Source organism: Stenella coeruleoalba (assembly GCF_951394435.1).
Source record: "Stenella coeruleoalba genome assembly, chromosome: 8".
Lineage (NCBI taxonomy): Eukaryota > Metazoa > Chordata > Mammalia > Artiodactyla > Delphinidae > Stenella > Stenella coeruleoalba.
The window spans coordinates 32,332,811-32,346,660 of NC_137154.1; the positions used below are offsets into that span (position 1 = coordinate 32,332,811).

The window sequence follows — 13,850 nt, forward strand, 5'->3', positions numbered from 1 at the left end:
GCAGAAGAATTGAATAGACCCTTTTCCAAAGAGGAAATGCAGATGGCCAACAGGCACGTGAAAAGATGCTCAACACTGCTAATCATCAAGGACATGCAAATCAAAACCAGAAAGAGATATCACCTCACACCTGTCTGAATGGCCATCATCAAAAAGTCTACAAATAACAAATGTTGGCAAGGATGTGGAGAAAAGAGAACCCTAGTACACTGTTGCTGGTATTTTAAGTTGGTGCAGCTACTACGGAAAACAATGTGGCGCTTACTCAAACAACTAAAAATAGAACTACCATATGACCCAGCAATCCCACTGTTGGGTATATATTTGAAGAAAATAAAAACACTAATTTAAAAAGATATATGCACTCCAATGTTCATAGCAGCATTACTTCAATAGCCAAGATATGGAAGCAACTTAAGTGTCCATCAACAGATGAATGGATAAAAAGAATGTGGTATAAATATATATAATGAAACATTATTCGGCCATAAAAAAAGAATTAAATTTTGCCATTTGCAATATGGTGGATGGACCTAGAGGGTATTATGCTTAGTGAAATAAGTCAGACAGAGAAAGACAAATACTCTATGTTATCACATATGTGGAATCTAAAAAACAAAACAAATCTAAATAACAAACAGAAACAGACTCATAGATATAGAGAACAAACTAGCAGTTACCAATGGGGAGGAGGAGGTAGGGAAGGGCAAAACAGGTGTATGGGATTAAGAGTTACCAAATACCATGCATAAAATAAATAAGCAAAAAAGGATATATTATACAGAACAGGCAAATATAGCCATTATTTTGTAATAATTTTAAATGAAGTATAATCTATAAAAATATTGAATCCCTATGCTGCACACCTGAAACTAATATAATATTGGAAATCAACTATACCTCAATAAAAAACAAAAGAGGAGAGTAGAATAAATCAAGTACACCTTCAGTTTAGATGTAGGATTTAATACAGTATTAATTTCTTGGCTATTTTTTGAACTTAGCTTTAAAAACATGTATCTTGTAATAAAATGGTTGCCAGACTTTAATGTGCACAAGAATCACCTGGAGGGCTTCTTTTTTGGCTCAGCAGCCATGGCTCACCGGCCTAGCCGCTCTGCGGCATGTGGGACCTTCCCAGACCGGGGCACGAACCCGTGTCCCCTGCACTTGCAGGCGGACTCTCAACCACTGCACCACCAGGGAAGCCCCTGGAAGGCTTCCTAAAACACAGAATAAGTCAATGAAACTATTCTATACGATACTGTAAGGGTGGTTATGTGTTATACGTTTGTCAAACTCTATAGAATGTAAACAACTAAGAATGAAACCTAAACTCAACTAGGGACTCTGGGTGATGATGATGTGTCAATGCAGTTTCATCGATTATAGCAGATTTACTGCTCTGGTGGAGGATGCTGCTAATGGGGGGCTGTGTGGAGGCAGGGAGTACCTGGGAGCTCTCCAAACTTTCAGCTCAATTTTGCTGTGAACCTAAAGCTTCTCTAAAAACAGAAAATCTATTTAAAAAACAAAAAATAGAGGAGGAGCTTCAAGATGGCGGAAGAGTAAGACACGGAGATCACCTTCTTCCCCACAAATACATCAGAAATACATCTACATATGGAACTGATCCTATAAAACACCTACTGAACGCTGGCAGAAGACCTCAGACCTCCCAAAAGGCAAGAAACTCCCCACGTACCTGAGGAGGGCAAAAGAAAAATGAAAAAACACACACAAAAGAATAGGGACGGGACCTGCACCAGTGTGTCCCTGCACAGCAGGAGCTGTGAAGGAGGAAAGGTTTCCACACACTAGGAAGCCCCTTCGCGGGCAGAGACTGCGGGTGGCGGGGCGGGGGGAAGCTTCGGAGCCACGGAGGAGAGCACAGCAACAGGGGTGCGGAGGGCAAAGCAGACAGATTCCCGCACAGAGGATCAGTGCTGACCAGCACTCACCAGCCCGAGAGGCTTGTCTGCTCACCCACAGGGACGTGCGGGGGCTGGGAGCTGAGGCTCGGGCTTCAGTCGGATCCCAGGGAGAGGACTGGGGTTGGCGGCATGAACACAGCCTGAAGGGGTTAGTGCGCCACGGCTAGCCGGGAGTGTGCCCGAGAAAAGGTCTGGACCTGCCGAAGAGGCAAGAGACTTTTTCTTCCCTCTTTGTTTCCTGATGCGCGAGGAGAGGGGATTAAGACCGCTGCTTAAAGGAGCTCCAGAGATGGGCGTGAGCTGCGGCTAACAGCACGGACCCCAGAGATGGGCATGAGACGCTAAGGCTGCTGCTGCCGCCACCAAGAAGCCTGTGTGCGAGCACAGGTCACTATCCACACCTCCCCTCCCGGGAACCTGTGCAGCCTGCCACTGCCAGGGTCACGTGATCCAGGGACAACGTCCCGGGAGAACGCACGGCGTGCCTCAGGCTGGTGCAATGTCACGCCGGCCTCTGCCGCCGCAGGCTCGCCACGCATCCGCACCCCTTCATCCCCCCGGCCTGAGTGAGCCAGAGACCCCGAATCAGCTGCTCCTTTTTAACCCCGTCCTGTCTGAGCAAAGAACACACGCCCTCAGGTGACCTACATGCAGAGGGGAGTCCAAATCCAAAGCTGAACCCAGGGAGCTGTGTGAACAAAGAAGAGAAAGGGAAATTTCTCCCAGCAGCCTCAGGAGCAGCAGATTAAATCTCCACAATCAACGTGATGTAACCTGCATTTGTGGAATACCTGAATAGACAACAAATTATCCCAAATTGAGGAGGTGGACTTTGGGAGCAACTATATATATATATATATATATATATATATATATATATATATATATATTTTTTTTTTTTTTTTCCCTTTTTCTCTTTTTAGGAGTGTGTATGTGTAGGCTTCTGTTTCTGATTTTGTCTGTATAACTTCACTTTTACCATTTTTCCTAGGGTTCTGTCTGTCTGTCTTTATTTTCGTAGTTTTTTTTGTTTTTTTTGTTGTTTTTTTTTTTTGCGGTACACAGGCTTTTGCGGAGCACAGGCTCCGGACAGGCAGGCTCAGCCGCCATGGCTCAAGGGCCTAGCCACTCCACAGCATGTGGGATCATCCTGGACTGGGGCACAAACCTGTGTCCCCTGCATCAGCAGGTGGACTCTCAACCACTGTGCCACCAGGGAAGCCCCTTTCTTTTTTAGTATAGATTTTAGTACTTGTTATCATCGGTGGATTAGTTTTTTGGTTTGGTTGCTCTCTTCTTTATTTCATTATTTTTTTGTATTACTTAAAAAACATTTTTTTTAATAATTAGTTTTTATTTTATTTTATCTTCTTCTTTCTTTCTTTCTTTTTTTTCTCCCTTTTATTCTGAGCTATGTGGATGACAGGCTCTTGGTGCTCCAGCCAGGCATAAGGGCTGTTCCTCAGAGGTGGGAGAGCTAAGTTCAGGACACTGGTCCACAGAGACCTCCCAGTTCCATGTAATATCAAACAGTGAAAATTTCCTCGAGATCTCCATCTCGATGCCAAGACCCAGCTCCAATCAATGACAAGCAAGCTAAGGTGCTGGACACCCTATGCCAAACAACTAGCAAGACAGGAATACAACCCCATCCACTAGCAGAGAGGCTGCCTAAAATCATAATAAGGCCACAGACACCCCAAAACACACCACCAGACGTGGACCTGCCCACCAGAAAGACAAGATCCAGCCTCATCCACCAGAACACAGGCACTAGTCTCCTCCACCAGAAAGCCTACACAACCACTGAACCAACCTTAGCCACTGGGGACAGACACCAAAAACAACAGGAACTACGAACCTGCACCCTGCGAAAAGGAGCCCCCAAAACAGTAAGTTAAGCAAAATGAGAAGACAGAGAAATACACAGCAGATGAAGGAGCAAGGCAAAAACCCATGAGACCCAACAAATGAAGAGGAAATAGGCAGGCTACCTGAAAAAGAATTCAGAATAATGATAGTAAAGATGATCCAAAATCTTGGAAATAGAATTGAGAAAATACAAGAAACGTTTAACAAGGATATAGACGAACTAAAGAGCAAACAAACAATGATGAACAACACAATAAATGAAATTTAAAATTCTCTAGAAGGGATTAAAAGCAGAATAACTGAGGCAGAAGAACGGATGAGTGACCTTGAAGATAAAATAGTGGAAAAAAATATCACAGAACAGAATAAAGAATAAAAGAATGAAAATAATTGAGGACAGTCCCAGAGACACCTGGGAAAACATTATACACATGAACATTCAAATTATAGGGGTCCCAGAAGAAGAAGAGAAAGAGAAAGGGACTGAGAAAATATTGAAAAGATTATAGTGGAAAACTTCTGTAATATGGGAAAGGAAATAGCTAATCAATCTAGGAAGCACAGGGAGTCCCATTAAGGATAAACACAAGGAGAAAAACACCAAGACACATATTAATCAAACTATCAAAAATTAAATACAGAGAAAAAGTATTAAAAACAGCAAGGAAAAAACAAAAAACACACAAAGGAATCCCCATAAGGTTAACAGCTGATTTTTCAGCAGAAACTCTGCAAGGCAGAAGGGAGTGACAGGACATATTTAAAGGGATGAAGGAGAAAAATCTACAACCAAGATTACTCTAACCAACAAAGATCTCATTCAGACTTGATGGAGAAATTAAAAACTTTACAGACAAGCAAAAACTAAGAGAATTCAGCACCACCAAACCACCTTTACAACAAATGCTAAAGGAACTTCTCTAGGCAGGAAACACAAGACAAGGAAAAGACCTACAATAACAAACCCAGAACAATTAAGAAAATGGGAATAGGAACATACATATCGATAACTACATTAAATGTAAATGGATTAAATGCTCCAAATAAAAGACATAGACTGGCTGAATGGATACAAAAACAAGACCCATATATATACTGTCTACAAGAGACCCACTTCAGACCTAAGGACACAAACAGACTGAAAGTGAGGGGATGGAAAAGGATATTCCATGCAAATGGAAATCAAAAGAAAGCTGGAGTAGCAATTCTCAAATCAGACAAACTAGACTTTAAAATAAAGACTACTACAAGAGACAAAGAAGGACACTACATAATGCTCAAGAGATCAACCCAGGAAGAAGATATAACAATTGTAAATATTTATGCACCCAACATAGGAGCACCTCAATACATAAGGCAAATACTAACAGCCATAAAAGCATAAATCAACAGTAACACATTCACAGTAGGGGACTTTAACACCCCACTTTCACCAATGGACAGATCATCCAAAATGAAAATAAATAAGGAAACACAAGCTTTAAATGATACATTAAACAAGATGGACTTAATTGATATTTGTAGGACATTCCATCTAAAAACAACAGAATACACTTTCTTCTCAAGCACTCATGGAACATTCTCCAGGATAGATCATATCTTGGGTCACAAATCAAGCCTTGGTAAATTTAAGAAAATTGAAATTGTATCAAGTATCTTTTCCGACCACAATGCTATGAGACTAGATATCAATTACAGGAAAAGATCTGTAAAAAATATAAACACATGGAGGCTGAACCATACATTACTAAATAACCAAGAGATCAGTGAAGAAATCAAAGATGCAATCAAAAGATACCTAGAAACCAATGACAATGAAAACACGACAACCCAAAACCTATGGGATGCAGCAAAAGCAGTTCTAAGAGGGAAGTTTATAGCAATACAATCCTACCTTCAGAAACAAGAAACATCTCAAATAAACACCCTAACCTTACACCTAAAGGAATTAGAGAAAGAGGAATAAGAAAACCCCAAAGTTAGCAGAAGGAAAGAAATCATAAAGATCAGATCAGAAATAAATGAAAAAGAAATGAAGGAAACGATAGCAAAGATGAATAAAACTAAAAGCTGGTTCTTTGAAAGGATAAACAAAATTGATAAACCATTAGCCAGACTCATCAAAAAAAAAAAGGGAGAAAATTCAAATCAATGGATTTAGAAATGAAAAAGGAGAAGGAACAACTGACACTGCAGAAATACAAAGGATCATGAGAGATTACTACAAGCAACTATATGCCAATAAAAAGGACAACCTGGAAGAATTGAACAAATTCTTTCAAATGCACAACCTGCCAAGACTGAACAAGGAAGTAATAGGAAATATGAACAGACAAATCACAGGAACTGAAATTGAAACTGTGATTAAAAATGTTCCAACAAACAAAAGCCCAGGGCCAGATGGCTTCACAGGCGAATTCTATCAAATATTTAGAGAAGAGCTAAGCACCTATCCTTCTCAAACTCTTCCAAAATATAGCAGATGGTGGAACACTCCCAAACTCATTCTAGGAGGCCACCATCACCCTGATACCAAAACCAGACAAAGATGCCACAAAGAAAGAAAACTACAGGCCAATATCACTGATCAACATAGATGCAAAAATCCTCAACAAAATCCTAACAAACAGAATCCAACAGCAGATTAAAAGGATCATACACCATGGTCAAGTGGGTTTTATTCCAGGAATGCAAGGATTCTTCAATATATGCAAATCAATCAATGTGACACACCATATTAAAAAACTGAAGTAGAAAAACCATATGATCATCTCAATAGATGCAGAGAAAGCTTTAACAGAATTCAACACCCATTTATGATAAAAACCCTCCAGAAAGTAGGCATAGAGGGAAATTTCCTCAACATAATAAAGGCAATAAATGACAAACCCACAGCCAACATCATACTCAATGGTGAAAAACTGAAACCATTTCCAGTAAGATCAGGAACAAGACAAGGTTGCCCACTCTCACCACTATTATTCAACATACTTTTGGAATTTTATACCACAGCAGTCAGAGAAGAAAAAGAAATAAAAGGAATCCAAAGCAGAAAAGAAGAAGTAATGCTGTCACTGTTTGCAGATGACATGATACTATACATAGAGAATCCTAAAGATGCTACTGGAAAACTACTAGAGCTAATCAAAGAAATTGGTAAAGTAGCAGGATACAAAATTAATGCACAGAAATCTCTGGCATTCCTATACACTAATGATGAAAAATCTGAAAGTGAAATTAAGAAAACACTCACATTTACCATTGCAACAAAAAGAATAAAATATCTAGGAATAAACCTACTAAGGAGACAAAAGACCTGTATGCAGAAAATTATAAGACACTGATGAAAGAAATTAAAGATGATACAAATAGATGGAGAGATGTACCAATGTCTTGGATTGGAAGAATCAACATTGTGAAAATGACTATACTACCCAAGGCAATCTACTGATTCAATGCAATCCCTATCAAACTACCACTGGCATTTTTCATAGAACTAGAACAAAAAAATTTTAAATTTGTATGGAAACACAAAAGACCCATAATAGCCAAAGCAATCTTGAGAACAAAAAACGGAGCTGGAGGAATCAGGCTCCCTGACTTCAGAGTTTACTACAAAGCTTCAGTAATCAAGACAGTATGGTACTGGCATAAAACAGAAAGATAGATCAATGGAACAGGAGAGAAAGCCCACAGATAAATGCAGGCCCATATGGTCATCTTATCTCGGAAAAAGGAGGCAAGAATATGCAGTGGAGAAAAGACTGCCTCTTCAATAAATGGTGCTGGGAAAACTGGACAGCTAAATGTGAAAGAATGAAATTAGAACACTCCCTAACACCATACACAAAAATAAACTGAAAATGGATTAGAGAGCTAAATGTAAGGCCAGACACTATCAAACTCTTAGAGGAAAACATAGGCAGAACACTCTATGACATAAATCACAGCAAGATCCTATTTGACCCACCTCCTATAGAAATGGAAATAAAAACAAAAATAAACAAATGGGACCTAATGAAACTTCAAAGCTTTTGCACAGCAAAGGAAACCATAAACAAGACGAAAAGACAACCCTCAGAATGGGAGAAAATATTTGCAAATGAAGCAACTGACAAAGGTTTAATCTCCAAAATTTACAAGTGGCACAGGCAGCTCAATATCAAAATAGGAAACAACCCAAGCCAAAAATGGGCAGAAGACCTAAACACATTTCTCCAAAGAAGATATACAGACTGCCAACAAACACATGAAAGAATGCTCAAGATCATTAATCATTAGAGAAATGCAAATCAAAGCTACAATGCAATATCACCTCACACCAGTCAGAATGGCCATGATCAAAAAAATCTAGAAACTATAAATGCTGGAGAGCGTGTGGAGAAAAGGGAACCCTCTTGCACTGTTGGTGAGAATGTAGATTGATAAAGCCACTATGGAGAACAGTATGGAGGTTCCTTAAAAAACTACAAATAGAACTACCATATGACCCAGCAATTCCACTACTGGGCATATACCCTGAGAAAACCAAAATTCAAAAAGAGTCATGTACCAAAATGTTCATTGTAGCTCTGTTTACAATAGCCAGGACATGCAAGCAATCTATGTGTCCATTGGCAGATGAATAGATAAAGAAGAGGTGGCACATATATATGATGGAATATTACTCAGCCATAAAAAGAAACAAAATTGAGTTATTTGTAGTGAGATGGATGGACCTAGAGTGTGTCATACAGAGTGAAGTAAGTCAGAAAGAGAAAAACAAATACCGTGTGCTAACACATATATATAGAATCTAAAAAAAAAAAAAAGGTCATGAAGAACCTAGGGGCAGGACAGCAATAAAGACACAGACATAAAGAATGGACTTGAGGACATGGGGAGGGGGAAGGGTAAGCTGGGACTGAGTGAGAGAGTGGCATGGACATATATACACTACCAAATGTAAAATAGATAGCTAGTGGGAAGCAGCCGCATAGCACAGGGAGACCAGCTCGGTGCTTTGTGAACACCTACAGGGGTGGGATAGGGAGGGTAGGAGGGAGGGAGATGCAAGAGGGAAGAAGTATGGGGACATATGTATGTGTATAACTGATTCACTTTGTTATAAAGCAAAAACTAACACACCATTGTAAAGCAGTTATACTCCAATAAAGATGTTAAATAAATAAATAAATAAAGTAGCTGGCCATAGTACCTAATAACTACAGGATCCTCATGGGATTATTATATCCTAGTAGACAGTACTGGTACAAAACTCCTCTTTGATATGTAAAGCCCTCTCATATGTTTAAAATATTGTACTTTTCCAAGACTACATGGAATGTTTATGAGTCTTCCAGTGAATAAACTGCAACTGTGATTCAGTTTCTTATTACATTCAAAATGTTTTCAACTATGCAAGGTAGTGGATTTTGCAAAGTGGGGGACTGTGTTATGATAGTGTTATAATTACTAAATCATCATCTAATGCTGGAACCATCATCAATTAGAGTATACTCTTGTAAGTGTTGTAAATGATACACCCCTGAGAGGTTCAAACATTAGAAACACAGTTTTTCACAGATATTCCTGTCAGGAGCCAACTACATTGGCCTATTAAATCAAGAAGTTGAAATAAATAAGGAAATAGAGCAAATGAATAAATTATAATGAACATACTTTAATTTATTTTAACGTTATACATTACTGATCTATGAAAAGTCTAGGAATTCATAAATAAGAATGCAGAAATAATATGTCCTCTGAGAAATTGAGATGAGAAATATGAATCTTTTTGAATTAAGGGGCTAAAAAATATAGGTAGCTCCAGGTTGTTGTTGCTGTTTGTTTTTTCATTCTTCTGTTTGTTTATAAACACCACAGACACCTTCTCCTAGGAGACACCTCTTTTTCCTTTTTCCTGGGTGCTGTGGGGATCTGGGAACATGTCAACCATCTCAGAATACAGCTTCAGTCCAGGTGGTTTCAAAACTCATATCCACTTGCTTACGCTCTTACAAGTAACATTCAGAAACTGCATGCTACATACGCAATATTTCTAGAAACCTAGCAAATATCAACAATATAAAGAGTTTATTTATATCCAAATACAAAAATACAATGAAAAAACAACACTGCACAAGCTCATATCTATATGCCATTCAGTTTGATTATTCATTTATGGGGCATCAACATTTAGTTTCCATGTATTAAAAAGTTCTATTCATTTCATGTATAATATTATTGTAAAGATATTATAAATGGATTATTATATTGCATGTTGACTCTAACTCCAGCACTCATAATAATGATTTTTTTTTTTTTTTTTTTGCGGTACGCGGGCCTCTCACTGTTGTGGCCTCTCCCGTTGCGGAGCACAGGCTCCGGACGCACAGGCTCAGCGGCCATGGCTCACGGGCCTAGCCACTCCGCGGCATGAGGGATCTTCCCGGACCGGGGCACGAACACGTGTCCCCTGCGTCGGCAGGCAGACTCTCAACCACTGCGCCACCAGGGAAGCCCAGGAAAAGGCTTTTTGAATGAGAGGCGGCTCCATATTTAGGAGATGGTAGAAGTAGTTCACCAGCACTGTACCTTGCTTCTAGTCTGCTATGGGAAAAGGGGTAAACTTGTGTAAGACACTGTTCTTGTTCTAACTAAACCTCTTTCCTTTCCCCTTCCTTCACAGGCATCAGGTCTTCATTGAGGTTTGAAGGCTAACATGCCTGTTCCTTATCATTCACAGGCTTTTCCACTAAAAAAAATTTGCACGACTAATCTTTTCTTCGTGTATGCTTCTTTGAGGCTCCAGCTGATACACTGAATGCTGTCTGCTCGCCTTGAGGTATAAAGAATCACTTACTATGGCACTATTTCTACTATGTCTTTACTATTACTAAGAATTGTTGACTATGAGCTATATTTCTACAACATTAAATAAAGTACAGATTGATTTGGAAGATCAAGAGGACAAAAAATTGATTTTAATTAAACCTGGACTAAACAGAATGACTTTTTTCCCCCTGAGAAATGTATGAGATGATATTCTTGTCCAGCAAATAGAACCAATGACTCTATTTGTTTCTTAAGTTTTATGGTCAGTCCTAGATCCTCATTTTGACACTTGATTGTCACTGCAAAACTGTGTAGACATCACATAGAAGGTACCAAAAGTGAAAATTTCATGGCCTTCCAGGTGTTTGCTAGTGAGGAAATCCTGATAATCCAGTTAAGGAAGGAATCCAGAATATCATTTAGGAAAGTGACACTTAACTGGCTTAAAATTTTTCTTTTTCGTTTTGGAGATGAACTGTCAAAACATCCAAAAATACCTAGAAGTTTAAAATGTGTTTTTATTTTCTTATTCCAATGTTTGCATTTATGTTTTAGGGGAAAACCGTCACCAGATATCTGGGTTTAACAAAAAAAATTGGCACTAATATTGTTTCTATTCAGTTGAAACTATAAGAAGTGAAAACTTACCTCTTCTGCATGTATTCCACATAGCTTGTTTCCTGACAAGAGTTTGTGTTTCAAGCTTTTATTCTGAAGAAAGAAACATAGTTTTATTGCTAAGAAGTTATAAAATATTAAAAATTTCCTTAAATATGTCAGCAGTATTTCTCTATGTCTTGTTCACAGATAAGTCCTTCATGATATGAGATGTAGTGGATTTGCAATAAATTGAGTTGAATCTGTAATGTAAAAGAATGTTTCCTTTATTTAATAAAAAATCTGACATATTAGCATTAACACATTTATTAGAAAATATGGAACTTTCTTTGGTCTTACATTTAACTCTGTTTTATTATATTCATGTATGTTGTCTTATAAAATAATTTTAGTTTCAAATGTGTAGTTGGTACTAGTTTCTTAAAGCACCCTCTAAAGAGCAAACATTTATTTCTACCATCATCTGGATGCTGGTCACCTTGGAATCTAGTCTAATATAGTCACAGACACTCTAGGGTCTGAATTTCCTTTAAATGTTATGGGTTTAGAGTCCACTTATATTCCTGACACCTGTGCATTGCACTCAAAGTGCTTCTTGATGCTCAGAAACTATTTCTTCTTCCAGGCCTCAAAAGTGTACTCTATTTGCTGGACTTTCATAGAAAGAATGTTACTTGTTACTTTAGAAATGGAAGCAAAGTGTTAGCCATCTGAATCTAAACCCTTACAGTGAGTCAATTATATATCCCTCATTACATTCAGGCTTTTCTTTGTCCCATAACTGAGTACCTACTCTTCTTTTAGACAGGCAGGCTAAAGGAGAGCAGAAAACTTTGTAAAACCCACAGGATTTAGACTTTGTACTGTCTCTACAGGAGCAAACAATGTAATGGAAAGTACATCTCATATATAATGGCTCTAAAGAGAGTCAATTTGATGAGCATCATAAGCAAATTGAATTAAATTTATGCAGCGTGAATGAATAACTGAATGAATGAATACATCAAATTTAAGACTTCTTCTTCATCAGTACCTTTTTTTTTTTTTTTTTTTTAGGTTCCGTATACATGCGTTAGCATACGGTATTTGTTGATCTCTTTCTGACTTACTGCACTGTTACTGATGAACCTAGTGGCAGGACAGGAGTAAAGACATAGACATAGATAATGGACTTGAGGACACAGAGGGGAGGGAGAAGCTGGGGCGAAGTGAGAGTAGCATCGACATATATACACTACCAAATGTAAAATAGCTAATGGGAAGCAGCAGCATAGCACAGGGAGATCAGCTCAGTGCTTTGCAACGACTTAGAGGGGTGGGATAGGGAGGGTGGGAGGGAGGCTCAAGAGGGAGGGGTTATGGGATGTATGTATGCATATGGCTGATTCACTTTGTTGTGTGGCAGAGGCTAGTGTAGTATTGTGAAGCAGTTATACTTCAATAAAGATACATTAAAAATAAATAAATAAAATGTACAAAAAAAAAAAGACTTCTTCACACACAATTCTCACCTGATTATGCACACCATTTCCTATTTTATTCTCCTGTCATGCAGACAGTGGGTACAGCTGCCTCAGTTTGAAAGAATCCTTTGTCTAACTTTTCCTCCTTAGCTAAGAGTTGAAATTGTAAAAAACTTACTTAGAATTTTAATACCTTGAAATGTTTTACACAAATGAGGAGTTATCTTGATTCACTTAGTAATGTTATTTTTGCAAATATTTGTACTCATTATACAACAAAACACAAGATTAAGGTTTTTAAAGAGTATTTAATGTACAGTATTCCTGTATTTAAAAGCTCATAAACTATAATAACGAGATACATATTGATGTTCTAACTCTGCAGTGTTGCTCAGTCTGTAGGTTAAAAAAAATACCCTAAGTTTCCTTCTGTACATGTCTATTTATGATATTTTCGACATGTGTAATCTTAATATTTTTTCTATTGAAATTGTCTATTTTTCTTTTTTGATTTCTCTTATTGTTTTTGTACATAAGGGATATATCTTTACTATCTCTAGAGATCTGTTATTCACTTTGATTTTCATCATTTTTATGGTTATAGTTTTTTAGTGGAAAGATGGGTGAAATTCAAATAAGGTCTATAGTTTGTTTACTAATATTGTATTAATGTTAATTTTCTGGCTTAATAATTGTAGTATCATTGTATGATGTTACATTAGAGGTTTGGGGTAAAGGTACATGAGAACATTCTGTATTAATTTGCTACTCCAATGTTTGTAATGTCTTTTTGGATCTGACAGTTAAAGCACAAGCAAAAAAATAGCAAGTGGGACTGCATCAAACTAAATAACTTCTGCATAGCAAAAGAAACCATCAACAAGTAAAAAGAAAACCTACGAAATGGTGAAAAAAAAAAGTTGCAAACCATATATTTGATGATAAGGGGTTAATATCTAAAACATGTAAAGAACTCATATAACTCAATAGCAAAAAAAATAGTAATAACCTAATTAAAAAATGGACAAAGGACCTGAATAGACATTTCTCCAAAGAAGATATAGAAAAGGTCAACAGGTACATGAAAAAATCCTCAACATCACTAGTCATTAGGGAAAAGCAGATTGAAATGATAAAATATCACTTC

The 13,850-nt window shown here is 37.9% G+C and overlaps 1 protein-coding gene across 5 annotated transcripts in view; it reads right to left on the bottom strand.

Moving 5' to 3' along the window:
* LUZP2 (leucine zipper protein 2) overlaps positions 1-13,850 on the bottom strand; it is a 512,515-nt gene that overhangs the window by 109,018 nt on the left and 389,647 nt on the right. For all 5 annotated transcript variants that reach the window (XM_079930100.1, XM_079930101.1, XM_079930103.1 and 2 more), the window contains one exon: positions 11,271-11,333. In XM_079930100.1, coding sequence (XP_079786226.1) covers positions 11,271-11,333 — 63 coding nt within the window. The remainder of the gene's footprint in view (positions 1-11,270; positions 11,334-13,850) is intronic.